General features: G+C 35.9%; 4 protein-coding genes across 4 annotated transcripts; all 4 read right to left on the reverse strand.

Annotated features, from left to right (window-relative positions):
- Positions 1-6,105: 6,105 nt before the first annotated feature.
- LOC110599797 (ankyrin repeat-containing protein BDA1) lies at positions 6,106-7,400 on the reverse strand. Its single transcript, XM_043950412.1, has one exon. It carries the CDS (start codon positions 7,328-7,330, stop codon positions 6,680-6,682), a length of 651 nt encoding a protein of 216 aa, XP_043806347.1. The 5' UTR covers positions 7,331-7,400; the 3' UTR covers positions 6,106-6,679.
- Positions 7,401-7,785: 385 nt separating this feature from the next.
- Positions 7,786-12,698, reverse strand: LOC110599730. Its single transcript, XM_021736291.2, has 8 exons — positions 12,026-12,698; positions 11,745-11,884; positions 11,547-11,646; positions 11,327-11,425; positions 10,201-10,548; positions 9,308-9,400; positions 9,022-9,228; positions 7,786-8,208 (listed from the first exon to the last, which is right to left on the reverse strand). Exons 1-8 carry the CDS (start codon positions 12,347-12,349, stop codon positions 7,945-7,947), a joined length of 1,575 nt encoding a protein of 524 aa, XP_021591983.1. The 5' UTR covers positions 12,350-12,698; the 3' UTR covers positions 7,786-7,944.
- A 1,910-nt stretch (positions 12,699-14,608) lies between these two features.
- Positions 14,609-16,339, reverse strand: LOC110600645 (light-harvesting complex-like protein 3 isotype 1, chloroplastic). Its single transcript, XM_021737522.2, has 3 exons — positions 15,794-16,339; positions 15,389-15,526; positions 14,609-15,290 (listed from the first exon to the last, which is right to left on the reverse strand). Exons 1-3 carry the CDS (start codon positions 16,143-16,145, stop codon positions 15,025-15,027), a joined length of 756 nt encoding a protein of 251 aa, XP_021593214.1. The 5' UTR covers positions 16,146-16,339; the 3' UTR covers positions 14,609-15,024.
- A 351-nt stretch (positions 16,340-16,690) lies between these two features.
- On the reverse strand, positions 16,691-20,506 carry LOC110631117 (glutamate dehydrogenase 2). The gene is made up of 9 exons (XM_021778835.2): positions 20,039-20,506; positions 19,807-19,920; positions 18,826-19,047; positions 18,660-18,734; positions 18,421-18,537; positions 18,080-18,330; positions 17,560-17,635; positions 17,388-17,474; positions 16,691-17,184 (listed from the first exon to the last, which is right to left on the reverse strand). Exons 1-9 carry the CDS (start codon positions 20,144-20,146, stop codon positions 16,999-17,001), a joined length of 1,236 nt encoding a protein of 411 aa, XP_021634527.1. The 5' UTR covers positions 20,147-20,506; the 3' UTR covers positions 16,691-16,998.
- Between the last annotated feature and the right edge of the window lie 227 nt (positions 20,507-20,733).

Below are 20,733 nucleotides of genomic sequence, written 5' to 3' on the forward strand. Positions count from 1 at the left end.
ACTGTTCGTGAGCTATTCGAGGCTCGGCTCGATAAAAGCTCAATCGGGCTCGATTTGTTTTCTAAACAAGCCAAACTCGAGCTCACTTTTTAGTCTCATTTAATAAACGAGCCGAGCTTGAGCTTAGTAGTATTCGGCTCGTTTAGACTCACGAGCTCGACTCATTTTCAAGTTTATGAGCAAGCTCATGAACAACCTCGTGATCAGGCTCGTGAACAAGCTTGCGAATAAACTCGTGAACATGCTCGTTCGCCAATACCAATCTCACATCGAAAGTTGAAGGGATATGGAGGGTTGTGACTTATCTATAAAAGGACAACCCTTTTACATTTCGTTTTATTAGTTTTGGGTTTGAGAGACTTCAATTAAATAAAAAAATTTAATTTAAAAGGCTATCAATGAACTTATAATTTAAATTTTATTTTTAATTTAAATTTGTTTATAATTTAAATGAATTTAAATTATATTAAGCTTATTTATAATATAATCAAGCTTTATAATCGAGCTTAAATTCGAGCCTAAATGAGCTCAAATTTAAGTTTTTTTAGTGGAGTTTGAGTTGGCTCGTTAACGTGATAAATGAGCTTATTACGAATCGGGCTCGAACCGAACTCGAATTTAATATTTATTTTATGAATCGAGCTCGAACTTATAAATGAAACTCGAGTTGAGCTCGAGCTCAAACTTGAACTTTTAAATTTATTTTCTAATTGAGCCTGAACTTATTAAAACTCAACTCGGCTCAATTCGATTACAGCTCTACACCCATGGCTCCTAGAGGAGGAGAGGAAGCCTCTATTGATACCTCAAGAATTCAGATAAGGGCAACCCAGACATGGTTCAAAAACAAGTTTGAGAAAGGAGAGTCATCATACGATGCTCTGAAGGGCATCGATTGGAAGCCAGTACGGGTCGCTCAAAAGTACCGAGAAGGATAAGAAGAGGACAAAAGGACAAGCAAAAAGCAAGAACAAAAGCCTAAGAGGCAAGGATATGGGAGGAAACACAAAAGTTACTCAGTCTCCCGAGGAAGGAATGGCCGAAGTAAGTATAAAAGTTACACTTCATTGAATGACTCACGGACACATATTTTGGTGTGGATCAGAAAAAATGATAAGCAGACATACAACGGAGGAGTGCCAACGGCTGAAATACAATATCAATAAGAAATGGCATATTTTGGAAGTTTATCATAAATAGTATAAAAAATATGAGGCCCGGGCTCGAGGTAACGATTCCTAAAATCACCTGTGACAATGAACCTATGGAGGTTATTTATGTAATTGCAGGGAGACCGAGTTGTGATATGGGTGACAATAAGGGGAATATTACAGATGTTTAGCTCCTGGGTCAAACTTTGAGTTTTATTAGTCAAGCTAGACGATCGAGTCTTTTATTTTATCTTTAGAAAAGTGTTCATGATTTATGGAAATATTATAAAAATAGAATGCATTCTTCAAGCTTCTTTGATAGAAAAATTAGAAACATAAGATGGATGAAAGAATGGAGACAAGAATAAAGGCCACAAGGTGAGTTCCACCAGGCCATTCGAGTGTTAGTCTCACTAAAAGACCACAAGGCCATCCAGGCATTGGTCTCATATAACAAGGCATCTCATGCCATACCACAAGACAACTCCAACCATGCCATAATTAGGGCGTTAGACCGTGGAAACAAAATCAAATTCATAAAAGGCCACAAGGCCATTCGAGCATTGGTCCTGCATAACAAGGCATCTCATGCCATACCACAAAGAAACTTTAACCATGCCATAATTCAAGCGTTGGACTACGGAAATAGAAACAAACTCATAAAAGGCCATAAGGCAATCGCCAAGCCATCTAGGCGTCAGACCCACTAAAACAAAGGCCATAAGGCAATCACCTGGCTATTCAGGCATTAGACCCATTAAATAAAAGTTTCAAGGCAGAAATCCGCCAGAAGACTCAGTGTTGGTCCCACTAAATAAGACCACAAGGCAGGTTCTGCCAAATCAGAAGATCGGATATTGGACCCACTAAACAAAAATTTCAAGACAAAAACTCGCTAGAAGACCGGGTATTGATCCCACTAAACAAGGCCACAAGGCGGGTTCCACTAAGTTAGAAGATTGGGCATTGGTCTCACTAAATAGGGCCATAAGACGGGTTCCACCAGGTTAGAAGACCAGGCCTCGATCCTGATGAATGCATTTACACCAGGCCACAAAGTGAGCACAACTATCGAGTGTTAATCCCATATCAATTTTCAAGGCACTTGAGGCACAAGCCACAAGATGGATGTTTTTTATTAGGTACTGGCCTCAAGATTTTAGGAAATCCTAATAGGACAACTTAGGCGTAAGGCAGGTATCCACCAAGCCATATGACTGGGTATTAGCCCCGCTATTCAGAAGTTCTCAAGTTATTTATTTTTATCACCACCATGGTCGGGTGTTAGTCACTTAGTAATGTTTTAAATAAATTATTCAAGTCTTGTTGACAAGATTTATGGCTAAATGTTGATCGTACAACACTGTCTAAGTAAAATATTTTTATTCAAATAAAATGAGTATTATAAGGCAGGAGGAACATCATCAGCCGCCTCCACCCGGATTCCTGTTATAGGTTTATCACTGGCTATTGCAGTAGAATCCGCGCCAGGAGGGTTGTCTTCAATTAGTCCTTCCTTGTCCCGCCGATCCTCCTCCTCCTCGTGAGGAAAGATGTCGTCAATCCAGGAGAAGTCTTTTGCAGAAAAATGTTTGAGAAGCTCCTTCTTGACAGAGTCCTGGCTTTGTACAAACATCTCCCTATCTTGGGCCACCATCTTTCGAAGTTTTGCCTCAAGCTCAGCAACCCTGATAGAGGCAGCCCGGGCCTCCTCAACCTGAGCCTACAGGTCCAGGACTTAGCTATGCAGCAAGACCACTTGATCCTCGGCACTTTTTGCCCGATTCTCAAGAACCAGCTTGAAAGCATTGGTCTTACTTAGCTCAACCTAGAGCTTGTCCACAAACTCTATAGTCTCCTTCATGGTGCCTTTTACCTCATCAACCCAAGTCTTCAGCCTTAAGCATTCCTCCGCCAGAAGTCTTCTGTCCATTTTCTGAGCACCAAATTCTAGCCTCAGGACTTTGTTGCACTCTTTGGCCACATAGGCATAGAGGGCACTCTCTAGGTTGGAGTGCATGACATTGTCAAAAAGCTCATCCGTCTCGAGCTCATTCAGGCATCGATAGTCCCCAGGCCTTAGGGCATTCTTGGTTAATAGGACGGCCAGGTTAGGATCTTTAAGGAGAGACAGCATATGGGTTAGCACCAATGCCAGGAGCTGGATGCTGGGAGGCCATGAGGAGTCAACCCTCACGTTTGTAGGAACAGGCTCAGTAGGAGTGGGGATAGCGACAAAAAGGCTCGCAAACTGGGATAGATGCAGAGGCGCCCATGGCAGAAGACTTAGGTTGTGAATGGGTCGACTCTTCTACTGTAGGTTGGGAAGGAGGAGGAAGCATGATCACTTCTGCTCAGCAAGCACACTTGGGAGGGGGATCGGTTGCCCTAGCGACAACTTTGCCTTTATAGGCAGCACCGACCGCCTCAGCAAATTTACTTCATGACCCAGCCATATTTGCGTAAAATTTAAAAAAAATAAGTAAGTAAGACAATTTGAAATCTAAAAGAAGGCAAGAAGAAAAATATCATGATCTCTAGCCAGAGTGCTCTTTCCAAGGCTGGGAAGGCTGGGCAGGTGAGAACCCCGAGTCTGGCTTGCCTAGATATAACTTTGCCAAGACAAAACATCGTTGCTCATTGCCTTAGTGATGTCCATTTTCTGAAAGGACCTAGCTATCGTCAAGAGAAAAGCTAAAGCCTCATCCCTCCCCAATTGGAACCAATCCTTCCTCAGTTCCACTCATAGGCTCCAGCTCGTTTGGAGGCGTCCAAAACCCCCGAATGTCCGGCGATGGAGGACAAAAAACTTATTTTTCCACCACTTTAATAAAAAAGGTATCTGGTTGAATATCGTCTGGTATTTTTGCCCGCAAAAAAATTAAAATTCTTCATTATTGCGAGTATCCAGATGGTACAACTGGGAGAAGCTCAATATTATTATTAAGACTGAACCGGAGAGCCACCAAGATCCTCCAGCTATTAGGATATAGCTGAGCGACCAAAAACTTATGGAATTGAAGAACATCACTAAAAAATGACATGAGGAACTAAAGACCCACCTTCAACTGCTCCTCAAAGACTATGATAATATCCTCTGCAGGAACCAAGTCGTTCACACGAACATTCGAGGAAAAAGCAAAAACATGAAAAGTCTCTCGAGAAATTTAGTATTTATCATAAAGGTGATCTACATCTTGCTTTGATAGGATAGACGGGACGTCACAAATCGAGCTACCCTCGCTTTCTTGAGCCGCTTTCAGTGGAACGATAGAGGCAAGGGCATGGATGGGGCCGTCAGAGGAGGTGCTTAAGGCAGAACCTCCACTGAGAATAAGAGAACAAGAGAAAGTATTCCTATTTATTTTTAAAGGAAAAAAAAAAAAGAAATTACTGTGAAAGCAAATGAGTGTAATCAGAAAAAAAAAGAGTGATCGAGTCTTTCTGAAAACAAAGATTACAGATGAGAGCAAAAGTAATATTTGGGAAAGAAGAAGGGTTTTTATAAGACGGTTTTGACATCAGGCTTTAAATGCCGCTTGAGAAACATGGCAGCCATCATTGAAGAGTTAGGTAGGCAAAACGACATGAGCAGGGGAAGACCAATCTCAAAAGGCCACGTGCCCCAGATTATGAAAACAACTATCACCTTCGAATTTGAAGAATCGAAGACCAGCGGGGGATAGGGGTGAGCAGTATTCGGTTCAAACCGAAAAAATCGACCGAACCGAATTAATTTGAAATTTTGGTTCAATTTTTATTCATTTCGATTCGGTTTTTAATTTTAGAAATTTCGGTTATTTCAGTTCGATTTGGTTTTGATCAGAAAAAAAATTAAAAAACCCGAACCGAACCGATTAAGGATAATAATATGTTATTTTCAATAATATGGAGAAATAATAATATGTTATTTTTAATAATATGGAGAAATTAAATCATATTAAAATTAAAATATTTTAACTAAATTTTAAAATACTAAAAATAAAGTGTAAAAAATAAAAAATTTATTAAAAATTGAAACTGATCAAATCGAACTGAATAGAATCGAATCAGACCGATTCAGTTCGATTTTTGATCAAAATCGATTCGGTTTGATTTTCATAAATACTAAAATTTCAGTTTTCTATTTATTCGGTTCGATTCGATTTTGAACCGAACCGACCGAATGCTCACCCCTAGCGGGTGATCTCTGATATTACATAATGATCGCCTAAGTAAGGTACAAGTTATCACTACGAAACTGGGTTACGTAGCAAGAATATGATAAATAGGCAATGCGGTCCTATCCAAGAAAAGGAATATCTGAACACCTTAAACACCCGACTCATCATCAAGACTCGCCCTCTCCTGAATAAGTCGAGTCTCGGTATAAAGTTATTGTTATCAGGCACAGTTCAACATATTTCCCATTATGTCTATAATCGCGGGATCACCGACCTATTAGCTGGTGAGATCCCTTATCGAGCAGCCAGTCACATCATCATCGGATTACCAGAAAATATTATATTTATCTCTATATTCTTACAATATAAAGGGAGAATAATCACATAGACAAATGTATACAATTCTATTATATAACTACTCTTACGTTCTACATTAGCTCTATTCTTCGGTTTACTGACGTAGCACCGGAGTGGCAGCTGTGGGTATCCATCAACTCACGTTCTCTTTCTTGCAGGTTTAGCTAATCACAGCATAACTCTAGTTTCGATCACATCAATTATAAATATTGAAGTATTTTAAAGAATGAAAATTAAAGAATAAAAAATGTTAAAATTTAGTTAAATGAGATATTATAGACAAAAGTTAATGAGAATTTAAATGTTCTTTTTAAATAAAAAATTTGAAGGATCAAAATATTTAAATTATAAGAAATGAAAACGGATTGATCATTGAAGAATTTAAGTGTACGATTTTAAAAATACATGAATGAATTGATATATTAATTATGCTAAAATTCAAGTATCAAGTTTATCCATTTAAAAAGAGTAATAAAAATATTTTTACACTTTTAATGAAAAAATAGATAGAAAAAACTCTAATTTGGACAAACTCTACCTCTCTTAAACTTGAAGTACTCTACCATGCCACTTAGCTGTGATCGATCTGTTTGTGGGGCAGTGGATATGTTAGTAAAGGTTCGATTATGAGAAATGGTCGAAAGGGTAATATCTCTTCCCCTCATAGCTTCAGCATGTAAAAGCATCTGAACAATTCCCCGACCACCTGCTTCACTGGGGGACATTAGCAGCACATCCAGTGCAGTGAGGCCGTAATGGTTCATGGCATTTACTTCCAACGAGCCTGCTGTCAAGTAATAATTCTACAACCTGCAAGGATTTTGTTTTTAATTATTCTTTTTTTATAATTTCTGTTAATGTTAAATCTCTCTAGACATTTAGCTGGTCAAACGACTGCAACTTCTGCATCTACAATACAACCTCATTTAGCAAATGATATATTATTGTAGTTGATTTTTATTGCTTAATTAGATTTATTAAAGGATATATAGTAAACAAAAATTAAGATTAATAGCTTGCCTGGCGTTGTCTTTTCCAGATTGCAAGGTGCAGGACTGTATTGCGTTGTTCATCTGTTATACTGAACACTTCATCCTTGTTATTTTCTCTGATCCATTTGACCAATACCTCTGTTGCTTGAAATTGATGGTTCTTAACAGCAAGGTGTAGAGCAGTCTCTCTTTCAACTGTCACAGCAACAATACATTCAGGACAACTGCAAAGCAAAACATTGATTACCTCAACTCTCCCTTTAATGGCTGCATAATGAAGAGGAGTTCTTTTTTCTCTTCCCTCTAACCGGCAAAGATTGGGGTCAACTTCTATCAACTCCTTTACAATCTCCACATGGCCATGAGCTGCTGCAATATGCATATGGCTAAAACCATCTTGATTTAATTCTTTGACAAAATGGGGTTTTAACCTTGTAATCTCCTTGACAAAGCTAACGTTTCCAGTTATCAGAGCGACATTGAGGAGATTCTCAGTAGACAACAGTGCAACGTTGTCAAGGATAAGTGGGTTTTCTCTCAGCAGTTGTTGCAAGAAATTGACCTCTCCCCTTTGAGCAGCTTCAAATAATATTGCGTCCATTGTATTGGTAAGGAGCTCTTTGCTAGAAGGGAACAAAATTGTCTTGGCTAGAGGTGGTCTTAGCATGATGGTCCTATAAATAAGCACAGAAGGTAGAAATTCTTGCAGGGATTAAAAAAATATTATTATCTTTTTATGAAATAATTAAAGTTATCTCCTTCAGGTCTACATTTGAACAACCTCGTTGGATTACAGCAGCAGAAAGCAACCTAATGTTACACATAAATCTGTCAGTAAAATTGTTATGACTCAAGAGAACTATATATTAATGAGAGGAAATGTGTTGAAAATATTAATAGATTTTATAGGTTACAAAATAAACCAACAGTTATAGAACACACAGGAAAAATATTAATTACAAGAAGATATCCCCTTCCAGAATTCACAATTGTTACAACTATCATTATTTTACTTGAAAATTCCTTCAGAATATCTGGTGGGGCATACAATCACAAGGGGAACACATCTCTGTCTCTAGATGAAATAAAACCTAATCACTCTCAACAGATTTGCATGGGCCATAATCTAAAAGCATGAAACTTTATTCTCCCTGTGGTCAATTATAATGTGTTAAGCAGAACTCATCTGCCTTCTAACAAATAATATATAAATTGAATCATGGAAAAATGGCTGGGGTAGTTTCATATAGTAGTAACACTTGAGCACCCAAAAATACACTGCTACAGCCCTGGAATGGATTCAAGATTGTATTTCTGAGATGATGAAGCTTCAGCCTCTCTGCTCTCCTGCAATTTTGGCTGCTTCATAGCATCAAGAGTCTGCAAATATGTGTATGAAGCATTCCGATTAGATGGAGTGCTTGGATTGCTTATTCTGCTAGCAAGGAAGCGACGGATCAGACCCCTGAGGAATGGAGACATCGTGCCAGGCTCATGTTCCAAGTAGTACATTATTCCTCCCATGCAAGCACAAAATAAAGCCACCTGTAACATCATCCAACCAGGTTTCCCTTACTCATGAAAGTTTGTATAGTCTTTAAGTAACAACTTTATGCGCAAGAGATTAGTTGGGATTCACTCTGTGTTTGAATCTGTCTAGTGAACCACCTAGGCAAATCAGGTGTTACCCTACATCACGCAAGAACCATGCATTTGTATGGACACTTGTTATATGCATATATAAAAGTTCAGACCATCAACCGTAACCAAGCTTGTGTCATTTGGCACTCAACAGAATTTTTAATGAAACTCAAACTGCAGTGGCCATTATAGAGATTTGGGAGTTTTCTTAAGAGAGTTCTAGATTTAAATAGAAGTTAATGGTATATATTGTTCTTGCCTTGAATATCAAGTAACAAACCTAACACACTTGTTCAAAGCCTTCTTCCCACGAGAGGTGATAGGATCTCAAGTAGAAAACACAAACCCCTTGTTTGGAATTAAATATTTCACAAAAATTCAATTCAATTCATTTCTTTTTTATCAAATTTTCATTTTTTTTATCAAATTTTTTTGTTAGGAATGGAAAAATACATTTCGCTTTTAACTTACAAAATTTTTATTTTTAAAGAAAATGAAATCACGCATGATTTTCTTAAAATTCATTTTGAATTCTTTTCTTAAAAAATGAATCATGCCAAACGGTGGGAAAAAATGGTAAAAAAAAAAACAAAAAACATGAATTATAATATATAAAATAAAGCAAGTGATCTAGTTTTCAACAATATGTGGATCGCGAGTAATCTTTAGCCAGTGAAAGAATGTATTCAGAACAGAATAGGTAAACAAAAGTGATACCTCTGCATTCTTAATATCTGGAAGCAGGTGACGGTTAATTAAAATATACCACAATGAATCTCCAGCTCGTGGCAGAACATATAAGGCAAGTTCAGCACGTCTAGGTTTTTTCTCTAGTAGTACAGAAAGGGCAGAAAGTCCTCCTGCGATCCAATAGACAAGTTTGTGGTCTACTGTTGCAACTTTTCTATGCAAACATATCACCCCCTTGCATCATCCATGAATTATTAAGAACAAAGGCATAATCTTAAGAAAATAAAACACAATAAAATCAATTATATAGTACCTGAAAAATTCCAACAAACGCAGACAGGAACGTTGTTGAGCGAATAGCATCTCTAACAGCAAGCCAACATGTACGAGCAGGTGCATCCATAAACTTTATGCAGATGAAATTTGGAACAAAGATAAATTAGTTCCAGATGCGAGACATTACTGCCATTCTTGACTAGATAGAGGAACTATGTATCCCATCCCAACCAATCAAATAAAAAGAATATTCAGCTCCACTTATGGCAAATGAGATACATTGTAGTTTACCATGTGGAAGCAACAAACGCCAGACAACTTGCTTCATATATAGATTGAAAAACATCCATGTGAATTGAGAAACATCACAATCTACTATGAAATAGAAAATGCTTATGTAGAACTTGCATGAAAATAGTGTAATCTAATAATTTCCAAGAACATTTTAGTGACCAACGAGGGAGAGAGAGCAAGAGATAGAGAGATAGATGGACCATATGGTTACAAATCCTTGTTGAAATGAAAACAAAAGAATAGGTGGAGCAAAGACGAAAATCATTTAAGTTAAATACAATACAAAAGTGTAACAATCTTAAAGGTTGCATCAGTGATAGTTTCAGGCATTACAGATTTAGAATTGGATGTTGCCTAAAATTTAACTCTATTTTTTCATTTTTCAAAAGCAGTGATCCTGTCTCCTTTTTGTCCATCCCAGGACCACGCTGGAGGAGTCAGGACCATGACTTGGTGATAGCATCTGATGCTTATATTTTGGTGGAGCAAATATAGTATGTTCCCTAAACTAATATTGGACCTTGAGATGTACATTAATATGACAGACCTCTGATTTAGACACTGTCAAAAGATAAGTGTTAAAAATAATTTTTTAAAAAATAAAGGTAAAATGTAATACTTGAGTCGAAGACTTACCTTCTGAAGGTGTAGAACAACATATGGTACAAAAGTCAATGAGAAGTAAAGAGGAAAAGTTTTTCTAAATGTAGCTGATGCTGCTTTAGCATTATGATCTAAACATGAATTTGTATCTGGATGAATAACAGAACAAGGAATAATAGAAGGGAATTCTTCCAATTCCGCAGAATTGAGTTTCCCTCTACTAGATAAGTAAGCTGATAGTGAGGCAACATCCACTGGACCACCTCTGCAGCTATCTCTCACAGCCTTGTACACAGGCTGTGCAACTGGCCCAGTTTTCTGAATAAAGTCGTGATATGCTTTTGGCAAACTCTCAGGACGCATTACAAAGGAATACATAACCTGGAAAGGATAAAAAGATGACTCAGGAAATGCATATATAGCTAAACAAGTATCCCAATCAGTGTACTGATGATGAAATGGACATGAAGAAGAAAAAAATATAGTTCGTTATGCAATCAGTTTATATAATAATAGTGCCCATCAAGGCATCAACCGGTCCAATGTACAAATCAAATAGCAAAGAATTTGGCAGCTCAGATCATCCTCCGGTTCCTATCCAGTTTGCTCACATGACATGTAAATATGGACTAAAGCAAGTCATTTCTCGTTATTTTAAATCATAAATATTTACTAAAATAAATCAATTAAATTAAATTCTTAACCATTCAAAGCTACCACCAAATTATAACACTTTTATCATACAGCACAACCCTAGTTGGACTACTTCCTAAATAATAGAAATATGCATTGAATATTATAATGAAAAATTAAATCGATATAATTTATAATTGAGGCTTCTTAGACTACAATAGCATAACTCTCTAATTCCCCGTTTTGCTATTATGCCATTTCATGTTGTCACCCTAATCAGGAATCAGGATAACCTCAGTGATATTTGATTAGCCAGCACTGCCACTGATCTCTAGCTTCATTCTAAGCCAAGAACAGCAACTCGTTACTAGCTTCATTCACTTACACCTAATTCTTTAGGCAACAACGATAATTTCTTCTCATGTAAAAGACAAGCCCAAGCCAATAAGCAGGTAAAACAAACAAGTTTGTTATCTGATCTTAAGAATAAATTTGGTCCAAACTAGCAACATGAGCTCTGATGTACCTGGGCACATGCAAAAGCAAAGAGCAATGAATCTCCATGTCTCCAATGGCTTCCCCAAAGGTGAAATTTGTTCTTAGACTTTGCAGAATTATATGCACACTGATAAGAAACAGCTACGTTAAGCTAACAAGATATACCTCAAAATCTTATCACTTCAATTTTTCACATTAGAGTAAAAAAATAAATAAATGAAAGCATATAAAAAAAAATGTAAAGGTACCTGAGCTACCCTAGCCAAGAGATAAAGAGCAAGAGTTCGCCTGCGGCTGGAGTCATCTAAGGCTAAAACAGACAACCCTGCAACCGAACCTGCTAAAATTCTGCTCCATCATCCCCTTAAACAATGTCATAAATAAGGAATAGGATCTTTCACGCCCGACCATCACATTAGAAAGCCAAATGAAAGACAAGAACTTACGCATTAAATGGTGTCTCTTTCCTTCTCAATTTTCTCAATAAGCATCTAAGTGCATGATAAGACCCCGTAAATCCCCCGAACAGTAAACCAATTCGACATGCTTCTTCTCTCACTATTAAATCTTTCTCCGATACAAGTTGCTGCCATCAAAACCCAGATTTTAGATTTTTTCACGCATTGCTCGATGAACATCAAATTCAGTCGATTTCATTGTACTGAAGTAATCAGGCATAATGATAGTGACAATTGCGAAACTAACACGGAAATAGAAAACACTTCACCTTCAGATCGAGGAGGGAAGAGTAAGACTGTCCCTTAGCGAGCTTGAAAGCTCGAAGCAAGATGCCAACACCGACTCTAACGCCATAGGAGAGAAGGAAACTCTGACAGAGATTGCCAATAGCGTGAGCCACACAGGATTCATCAGGCGCGTGATCACAAGGGGGATAAGCACCACCAAGAGAAGCTCTACGCTGGCGGCGCTGGAGCTCCTCAATGGCCTCACGCAAGCGCTCCTCTGCCTCACGGAGGCGGCGCTCGGCTTCAGAGTTGTCGTGGTGGAGAAGTGACGGAGGAGAAGGTGGGGACTTGGGGACAGAGGGCATTTTGTGGGAGAGAGAGAGAGAGAGAGAGAGCTATGGCATGTGGGCCAGAGGAAAGAAGAAACAGAAATGAAATAGAGAGAGCAGAGAGAAAGGAAAAGTTAAGGGGAAGAAAATGCAATAAGAAGAAAGTTGGAGACTTCGGTTAATCTGATTTTTTGGGATTGGAAGGTAGTGGTGGTTGGGGACTAGAGATTAGGCTTTATGGGGTCGGCGGAATTTCTTTTAAGGGAAGGCTTTGTTTGGGTGGGCTGTGCTTGTAGCAGTGATTTCCATATTTATACCAGTTTTTTCATCCGGATCAAATTCTTGCGTTCTTGTCCTAACAACAACCATAATTCATTAATCAACTTTCAGGGTTTTTCTGTTCTTTGTTCCTAATAGAGATAAAGTTCAGCGTCCTGCAGTTATGGCTGCCACAGCAGACCTGCTTGAAATTTGTGTTAGAACTTGCGGATGTCTTCAGCGGCGACTACATGATGATAAATTAATTGACCCTTTTTAATTCTTGATAATTTTCAAAACATTAAATTTCGTTAAGTATAATTTTTTTTAGAATATTTTTATTATATTTTTTAGAATTTTATTGTTTTTACAATTAAAATAAGTTATTATAAAGATAAAAAAAAATAATTTGTATTATTTACTATCCACTTTCTCTCTCTGAAAAAATTACTCATTAAACCACTTTTCAACTTATTTTCTTTCTCTTTATTTTCTTTTTATCCAAATGAAGAGAAGATGGAAAATTCTTTTATTTTTTCACTCTTATTTCCTTCATCTTCTTATTTTTCTTCCATCCAAATAAGGTGTGATAGAAATTTATGAATTTAACATAGTAAGACTAAATGGAGGGAACCTACGATTTTTTTTTTAAATTGTGTTAATTTTATTTTTAAATGCCACAAGAATTAAACTTTAAATTCATGATAATTGAGAGTTACTATATAAATTCTTTTTCCTTTTTTGCAGTTAATTTTATTTTAAATAATAATAATAATTTTAAAATTGCCAAAATGCTATTAAATTAAAAATTTTAAAATGAATAAAATGTGAAAATTACACCAAGAGTCTCATTTGAAAAAAAAAAAAGGATTTCATGAACAAAAATGAGGTTTCCAACTTCAAAAATATCAAATATGGATTTTGGATTCATGGATTTAAGCAAAATAATATTAGTATGTATTTTATGAAGGAAAACAGAAATATTAAATTTGAATAAAAGATGTATATACAAATAAAATAAATCTAATTAATATTTTAAAAACACTCACTTATTAAAAGATAGATTAAAAACATTTAATGAAGTATTAAAATTATAAAACAATACTTATTTCAAAAAAAAAGACAAAAAATAAATAAATAAAACAAAGGGAGTACATCTGATTTAAAAATTCTAATTGTAAGAGAACAAAGAAAATTATTACTTAATTTATATAATAAGGAATTAATTAATTTTTTAATTTTAAAAAATATATTAAAATATAAAATATTTATTAAATAATTAATTTCTTGTTAAATATTTTATTGTTTAATCCTATAATTTTAAAAATTTTATTAGTTTATTTTTTATATTTTTAAAAATTTTATTAATTATTCCCGTTATATCGATGATATTTTAAATTTTATTTTACAGTATTTAACGGTTAAGAAAAATTATTAAGTAGACTTTTTAAAATATTATAAATATTTTAATATAATTTTTAAAATAAAAAAATTAATTAATAAATTTTTTATAAAAATTAAATAATAATTCTCATTGTATATTAAATACACTTAAACATATATAAAGGACAGTACATTCATGTACTCAAACAAAAAAGCACGGAAAAATATCAAGAATAGAAGTAATATATCTTATTCAAAACTTTAATATATTTTATAAAGTGTTGATTAAAAAAAAAAATTCTATCATGGATATATGTTCACCGAATAAGCTAATTTTCATAGGTCTACTTAACTATTTGAATTTCACTTGATAATAAATTTAATAATACTCTTTTGTTTCATAATTTTTTTTATCTTTATTTTTTTATTATCTCATAGTTATTATTTATTTTTTTATATATAAATTAACTATTATAATTCTATTTTATTTTATTTTATTTTATTTTTAAAATATTTATTAATATTTAATAAAATTTAATGGGATTATAATTAGAAAGTGAATAAAAAATTTATTTTTTTTAGAAAAAAATAAAGAGTACAAGAGAGAGTAATATATTTTAGCTAAAATTAATCTAAATACAATAGATAGCCAACTTAAAAAAATTATGTAATTACAATGAAAAATCTTGTGGGGCAATTGCCCCCATGGTGAATCCACCCATGATCATCTAATAAAATGGTAAATCCTGTCCCCATTAGTCATTCCTGCAGCTTTTTCTGTTCGTTTCCTTTATCAGCTCATTGATCTTATTTTCTTTGCTTCATTTTCTTTCCTCCTTATACATGTGAATGGCAGAGAAAATGAAAATAAAGTAAGAGAATGGATAAGATCATTTAAAAAATTTTAAAATTTTTTAACTTGAAAAATATTCATTTTGGGGAATATAAATTTTCTGTTTTAGAGTACTTTTAAGAGGCAAGCTAAAACTTCAACATAAATCTTTAACAGTGCATCCATGGTGCTTGAAAAAAGTCTTACAAATGCATATATGTGAAGAATGCAACTGTATTTAGTTTCCTGTTTTGTCTGAGGCACCGGTGTTTGTTACATTCTGGTCCTGCCATGATGCCTGCCATTGCTTGTCATACAAAGTTGCTTCATCAGTCAGCTTTCTCAGGTTCTCAAAATCTTCTGTTCGCCTAAAGAATATTATGCTAATGACTGTCACAAAAAGTCCTGCTTTGCATAAAAAGTTTCCCGTCTGGCCAACCATATCAAGCCCTGTCAATGCATCCACAACATTTGACATGAAGAATCCCACCATTGCAGCTCTGCCTGTGGAATTGATACAAGTGTAATTTTTTAGATGCCTATGGTTATGGAGGCCAAGTTACAAGAATTTTGAGTGAAAAAGGTGTTCTCAGGCATCAAACCATTGATTAGCTCTGCCTCTGGCAGATATGATCTTTTGAACAATGCCCACCAAGGTATGACAGAGCTCCTAAAAAGCACAGGTTCTTCATTCGTAGATGCTTCAGGGTACAGTTCAAGAAATTTTCTCCTCTTTGCTTCTGCAAGGCAAATAGATAGTGTAACTGTCTCTTAGCCAGTAGAGAAGTTTAGAAGTTATCACCTCATCTGAGATATAACTTCCTAGAAGAGAAAGCCAGTTGCTTTATTAACCCACATTAGAGAAAAAAGAGAGAAATATTTTTAACTGAAACAAAATTGTCTCCTTCCGAAGCTTGCATATACTGAAGAACAACAAGTGCTTGCAGTTAGGCATATGATTAGGCCACAACTTACATTTTGCATGAACTACAAGAGAACTCACTCACCAGCTTCAATCAGACTATCCCAATCCATCTTCCCATCCTTGACAAACATATTCAGATCCCAGGTTCCCTTCTTCCAGCGCTCATCGACGAATTTTGGAGCAGATGATTCTGTTTCTGAAACATGGTCTGATTTATCATCAGCTTTGTTTGATCCATCATTAGGAGAATTCTCCTGCCGTTCAATTATGCTTAAACACTTCTTTTTATCTTCAACACTGAGGGCAGTAGGAACATGGGTCACCTGCTTTGACCCCAGAGAGCGTGCAGGTCTGGCTTGAGGATGTTGTTTCTTGGTGATATGATGTGAGCTGCAAGCGCTTTGCAGCGAGGCAGAAATGGCAATGGAAGCCATGGATGTTAAAAGAAAACCTAATTTTCTCTAGTTGTTAGTTGCTTCTGCGGATGATAATGGGAGGATAGCAGCAGGAAAGACGCCCATACTCTGTAATAAAAAATATTATCTTGGCTTACCCTTACCCTTTTTGTCTCTGAGAGTATGGTTATGGGCAAACTATTTATCTGCATTCGCTTTTTGGAACTTTTTCTTGTGTTTCAAAGAAAGAAAAAAAATCTGTGACTGGGTATTGTAACTTGGATTCAGGTAACTTCCGATGAATTTGAACAGATCGATATAATTAGCCTAAGCAAATTACTTTTTTTTTAATATTAGTTCCTTTTAATTTCTTTATTATTATCTTGCTGAAGTTAAATACATATATTTATTAAGTATTAATTCGGTTATATTGGTCCAGTAAAACCAGAATTTTTATAAATCAAAAATAAAAAAGAAAGCTAGCCAATTTGGCTCTAAATTTATGGGGAAGCAAAAACTAATTGAGGCAAGGAACTGAGAATTGCTAAATCAAATTATAACTGTTGTTTTTAACACTGTTGCCGAAAAGAGCAAACTGTTTCAGTTTATTTCAAATGACATGTCCATAAGAGTTGTAACAGAGGATATCCATTTCAATATCAAAATCAAACTGCAGGAACTAATTTTCTAGATGTTGTTGACAGGATTTCATTTAAATAAATAAAAAAAAAATCTCCCAAATGAACCACTTGAATAGAGATATAGGAATCAGCCAAATGAAAAAAAAAAAAAAAAAGAAAAAAAAGAAGCTGAAGATAATTTGAAGTTGACTTCTTCAGGAAAGGAAAGATCAGACAATTAGGAAGGAATAGGAAACTAAAGCAATTTTGTTTTATGCTTCCCATCCCCTTAACAGAGTAGCTCGTGCAACTCGGTTTACCCCAAGGGTAAAGGCACCCATCCGGAGATTGCAATCATGAGTCTTGCACATGTTCTTGATGTTACGAAAAGCTCGAGTCATGTACCTTTGAAGCTCCTTATTCACCTGTTCTTCTTCCCACATGAATCCTTGAATATTCTGCAAATTTGGAAATTTTCCAAACATGTTACCATATGCTTTACAGGCTTTGCAGTTATACTTTTGAATGATCAGCATAGCTTACAGATACCGGCTTTCATGAAACAACATGGTTTCATCAGCAGGAATGCACTTCAAACTTAGGAATACTGTATCAGCAATATTAATAAGAGAACAGCAGTTTCTTTGTTTCAGTGTATTACCTGAACCCACTCAAAATAGCTGACAGTCACACCTCCAGCATTGGCATATATGTCGGGAAGTATTACGACTCCTTTCTTAGATAGAATCTGAAATATCAAAGTCACATAAATTGGAAAAACGTGAACTTCCCTCATCTTTCTTAAGACAGCAAGAAAAGAACTGCAATGTTACCTCGTCTGCTTCAGGATCAGTTGGATGGTTTGCCGCCTCTATGATGAACTTGGCCTTCACATCAGCAGCATTTTCCCTTCCAAAGGAAAACCACAGTGAGTTGGGAAATTTTAGCTTAGATTCATCAAATTAGAAAAATACAAGCATCCCCATGTTTCTTTTTCTCCACATACAGATTAACTAGCACTGCTGATTAACATTGTTGACATTCAGATATTTCTTAGTAGAAAGAGATTCGATCGAGTTTTGATGCGTCTTGTTAATTAAAGAAAATTAATTTCAAGAAATACAATAAGTTTATGGGTAATATAGAACTGAGATGCTATCAGTGGCAATAGAAACTTGGAAAAGACATGCAATGCTTTATTAGAAACTGAAAAGCAAGACCAATGGGCTTTAGCTCATTGGTATTGGAGTCATCTCAAGGGCTGAGAGATCTCAAGTTTGAAACCCAGTTGCCGCCAATTGTACAAAAAAAAAAAAAAAGAAACTGAAAAGCAAGGAAAAAAAAGGACCAAACCTGTTCAGAACTCCACCTAAAGCACATGGGATGAGGACATCACATTCATGTACCAACAATTCACTAGCATCCATAGAGTCTCCACCATGGAAATTTCTCAAACTGCCAGTAGCTTCTTTATGCCTAAGTAATTCTGGTACATCAAGTCCTTTTGGATTCTTGACTGCACCAGTTATGTCACTCACTGCTATAACCTTTCCACCTCTCTCATGTATGAGCCTTGATGCCCAGGACCCAACATTCCCAAAACCCTAAAAGAAGCTAATTAGTGATTTTCACCAAGAGTGAATGTAAATTAATCGACTGTCAAACTCAGAATTGAGATTTAGTTTCAAGGTTACCTGAACAGCAAATGTCAAACCCTCAATGGATTTCCCATATTCAGCAAGCAAAGCTTCAGTTGCATAAACCACTCCACGACCAGTTGCAGCCTCTCTACCCAGTGAACCACCAAGATCCTAATACAACAAATTAGTTATGAGTGATTTCTAGCTATCTTTCTATTCAGCTCTTAACTATCTATTTCAAATTTTAGAAAAACAAACTTTGAAAAAGCAGGATTTAAACATTCAACACTTACTATTGGTTTTCCAGTCACAATAGCTGGGGAGTGACCATGAAATTTTGAGTATTCGTCCAAAATCCATGCCATAGTCTGTTTTTATATATTTAGCACCATAATTAGGAGCATATCTTTCTTACCGAAAATGGACAAAAACAACATGAAACTGAGCAAAAGTAATGACCTGTGCATTAGTGCCCATATCCGGTGCTGGAACATCTGTATGAATGCCAATGAGATCATGGATCTTCTGAGTGAAGACACGGGTGAGTCGTTCTAACTCACTTAAACTTAACTCCCTTGGGCTGCATCCAATCCCTCCTTTTGCTCCACCATATGGTATGTCTGCTACAGCAGTCTTCCAGGTCATTAGTTGAGCCAGGGCATTTACTTCATCAGGGTCAACCTTCAAGGAGAAGAAAAATCAATTCTAAATTATAAAGTCATTAAATACCTAGAAAAAAATAAAAAGAGAAAGTTTCACCATTTCAGAAAAAATGTATAGAAATCACATTTGGCAGAATGTAGACTCCACAGAAGGATGGGTCGCCTTTGGAACATATGACTATGAATTATTGTGGTGGGTAAAAATGTTATTTCCAGATAAGTGAGGAAATTATTTCAGAGTTTGAAAGAGATGAATGCATGATCAATTTTACACATAAGGGCGAAAAACTAATTCATAAATCATAACATTTGGTACACAAATGTTCAACTGGAGCAATTAGATTAGTGTCGTTCAAAAGTTGTATGGTGTTCTTTCTCCTAATGGAAACAACTGCATCAAACCAATTTTGACAAATTAGCCCAAGTTGCCAGCCAAATTAACTTCTACGACAAATTTTAATTGGAAAACTAGCAATGGGGGTTTTTGTGAGAGTTGACATACACATTGTTCCCCTATTTTGCAGCAGCACAAAGGCTGTTTTTATGGCTCGAACCCATCACCTAAGGACAAAAGTGGGGCAACTTTACCAATATACCAAAGCCACCCTCTTCAACTATTAGTAACTGATAAAATGCCAAAAAAATAAATAATCCAGTTCCTTCAATTCCAGTTAGACCTAAAAGCATTACAGGGGCAGAATTTTCAAAATACAACTTGCGAGTAATTGATATACTCCTCTATTTCCAGAGAGAATTAGAAAGAACTGCGATCACAAACCTCAGGATGGTATCTGATTCCTCCCTTCATGGGTCCACGAGCATTATCATGTTGCACTCTGAATCCAACGTATGACACCAGAGTTCCATCATCCTTGGGAATCGTACACTCCACCTGAACAAAAGCAACAGGAAGATGAAAAAAAGAACAGAGCGTTTCCCTGAAATCTCAGAGCAAAAGAAAAGAAAAACATAATACACATAAACCAAATTCAAAGACAGGTTTTCTATACCTTGATCTCCCTAAATGGGATCAAAAGACTCTTTTCAACTTTAGAGTCCAACCCAAGAATTCGAGCGGCGTGACGAAAATTGCGGTTTGTAGCAGCTAAAGCATTCATAGCTACCTAAAGAATCTACAAACAAACAGAACCCAGAAAGCAAAAAAGCAATAGCAATCAAATGAGAGAAGGTGCAATGGATCAGTAGGCAGAGAAGAAGGAACAAGAATGATGAATGAGAGAAATGAGAAGAGAGAAGGGTATATATAGGGGAGCAAAAGATTGGAACATATAGGGAAGGTAGAGACTAGAGCTGGATTTAATTAGATATGAATTGTCTAGATATACACTAATTTAAGGAGGGAAATCGAGACACAGAAGCACAGAGAAGTTGGAAGCTCCTCCTCTGGCTGCTTAGCTATTAATCATCGGTTAGGTGGTTAATGAGATGAAAGAAGCTTTCTCTGATTGGATAAAAGCTGGAACCTTTTTCACTCTCCATGCTTATATACACTCCATTAATAAATAATAAATAAATTAAAATTATAATAAATTTATATTTCTGTAATGGCGTCCACGGTGTAGGAAAATCTGGACCGTTTACTAGGCTTAACATCACTGGAGCACGGACCATCCATGATCGTTGGATCGTTGGTAGTAAGTTGTTTTAGAACTTTTTGCGTTTTGTTTGGCAGGTGAAGTGAAAA

Source organism: Manihot esculenta, chromosome 14, assembly GCF_001659605.2.
Source record: "Manihot esculenta cultivar AM560-2 chromosome 14, M.esculenta_v8, whole genome shotgun sequence".
In the NCBI taxonomy this organism is placed as follows: domain Eukaryota; kingdom Viridiplantae; phylum Streptophyta; class Magnoliopsida; order Malpighiales; family Euphorbiaceae; genus Manihot; species Manihot esculenta.

What these genes read in the sequence shown, in the direction of transcription:
- LOC110599797 (XM_043950412.1), bottom strand. Translation starts at nt 7,330, where the DNA reads ATGCTAAGACCACCTCTAGCCAAGACAATTTTGTTCCCTTCTAGCAAA.
- LOC110599730 (XM_021736291.2), bottom strand. Translation starts at nt 12,349, where the DNA reads ATGCCCTCTGTCCCCAAGTCCCCACCTTCTCCTCCGTCACTTCTCCAC. An exon ending in TCTTGGCTAGGGTAGCTCAG is followed by an intron (nt 11,426 to 11,546) that starts GTACCTTTACAT and finishes GTTTCTTATCAG; the next exon opens with TGTGCATATAATTCTGCAAA. An exon ending in CAGATATTAAGAATGCAGAG is followed by an intron (nt 8,209 to 9,021) that starts GTATCACTTTTG and finishes ATGATGTTACAG; the next exon opens with GTGGCTTTATTTTGTGCTTG.
- LOC110600645 (XM_021737522.2), bottom strand. Translation starts at nt 16,145, where the DNA reads ATGGCTTCCATTGCCATTTCTGCCTCGCTGCAAAGCGCTTGCAGCTCA. An exon ending in GGATAGTCTGATTGAAGCTG is followed by an intron (nt 15,527 to 15,793) that starts GTGAGTGAGTTC and finishes TTTGCCTTGCAG; the next exon opens with AAGCAAAGAGGAGAAAATTT. An exon ending in AGAGGCAGAGCTAATCAATG is followed by an intron (nt 15,291 to 15,388) that starts GTTTGATGCCTG and finishes TCAATTCCACAG; the next exon opens with GCAGAGCTGCAATGGTGGGA.
- LOC110631117 (XM_021778835.2), bottom strand. Translation starts at nt 20,146, where the DNA reads ATGAATGCTTTAGCTGCTACAAACCGCAATTTTCGTCACGCCGCTCGA. An exon ending in ATATGGGCACTAATGCACAG is followed by an intron (nt 18,735 to 18,825) that starts GTCATTACTTTT and finishes ATATAAAAACAG; the next exon opens with ACTATGGCATGGATTTTGGA. An exon ending in TTAGGTGGAGTTCTGAACAG is followed by an intron (nt 17,636 to 18,079) that starts GTTTGGTCCTTT and finishes TTCCTTTGGAAG; the next exon opens with GGAAAATGCTGCTGATGTGA.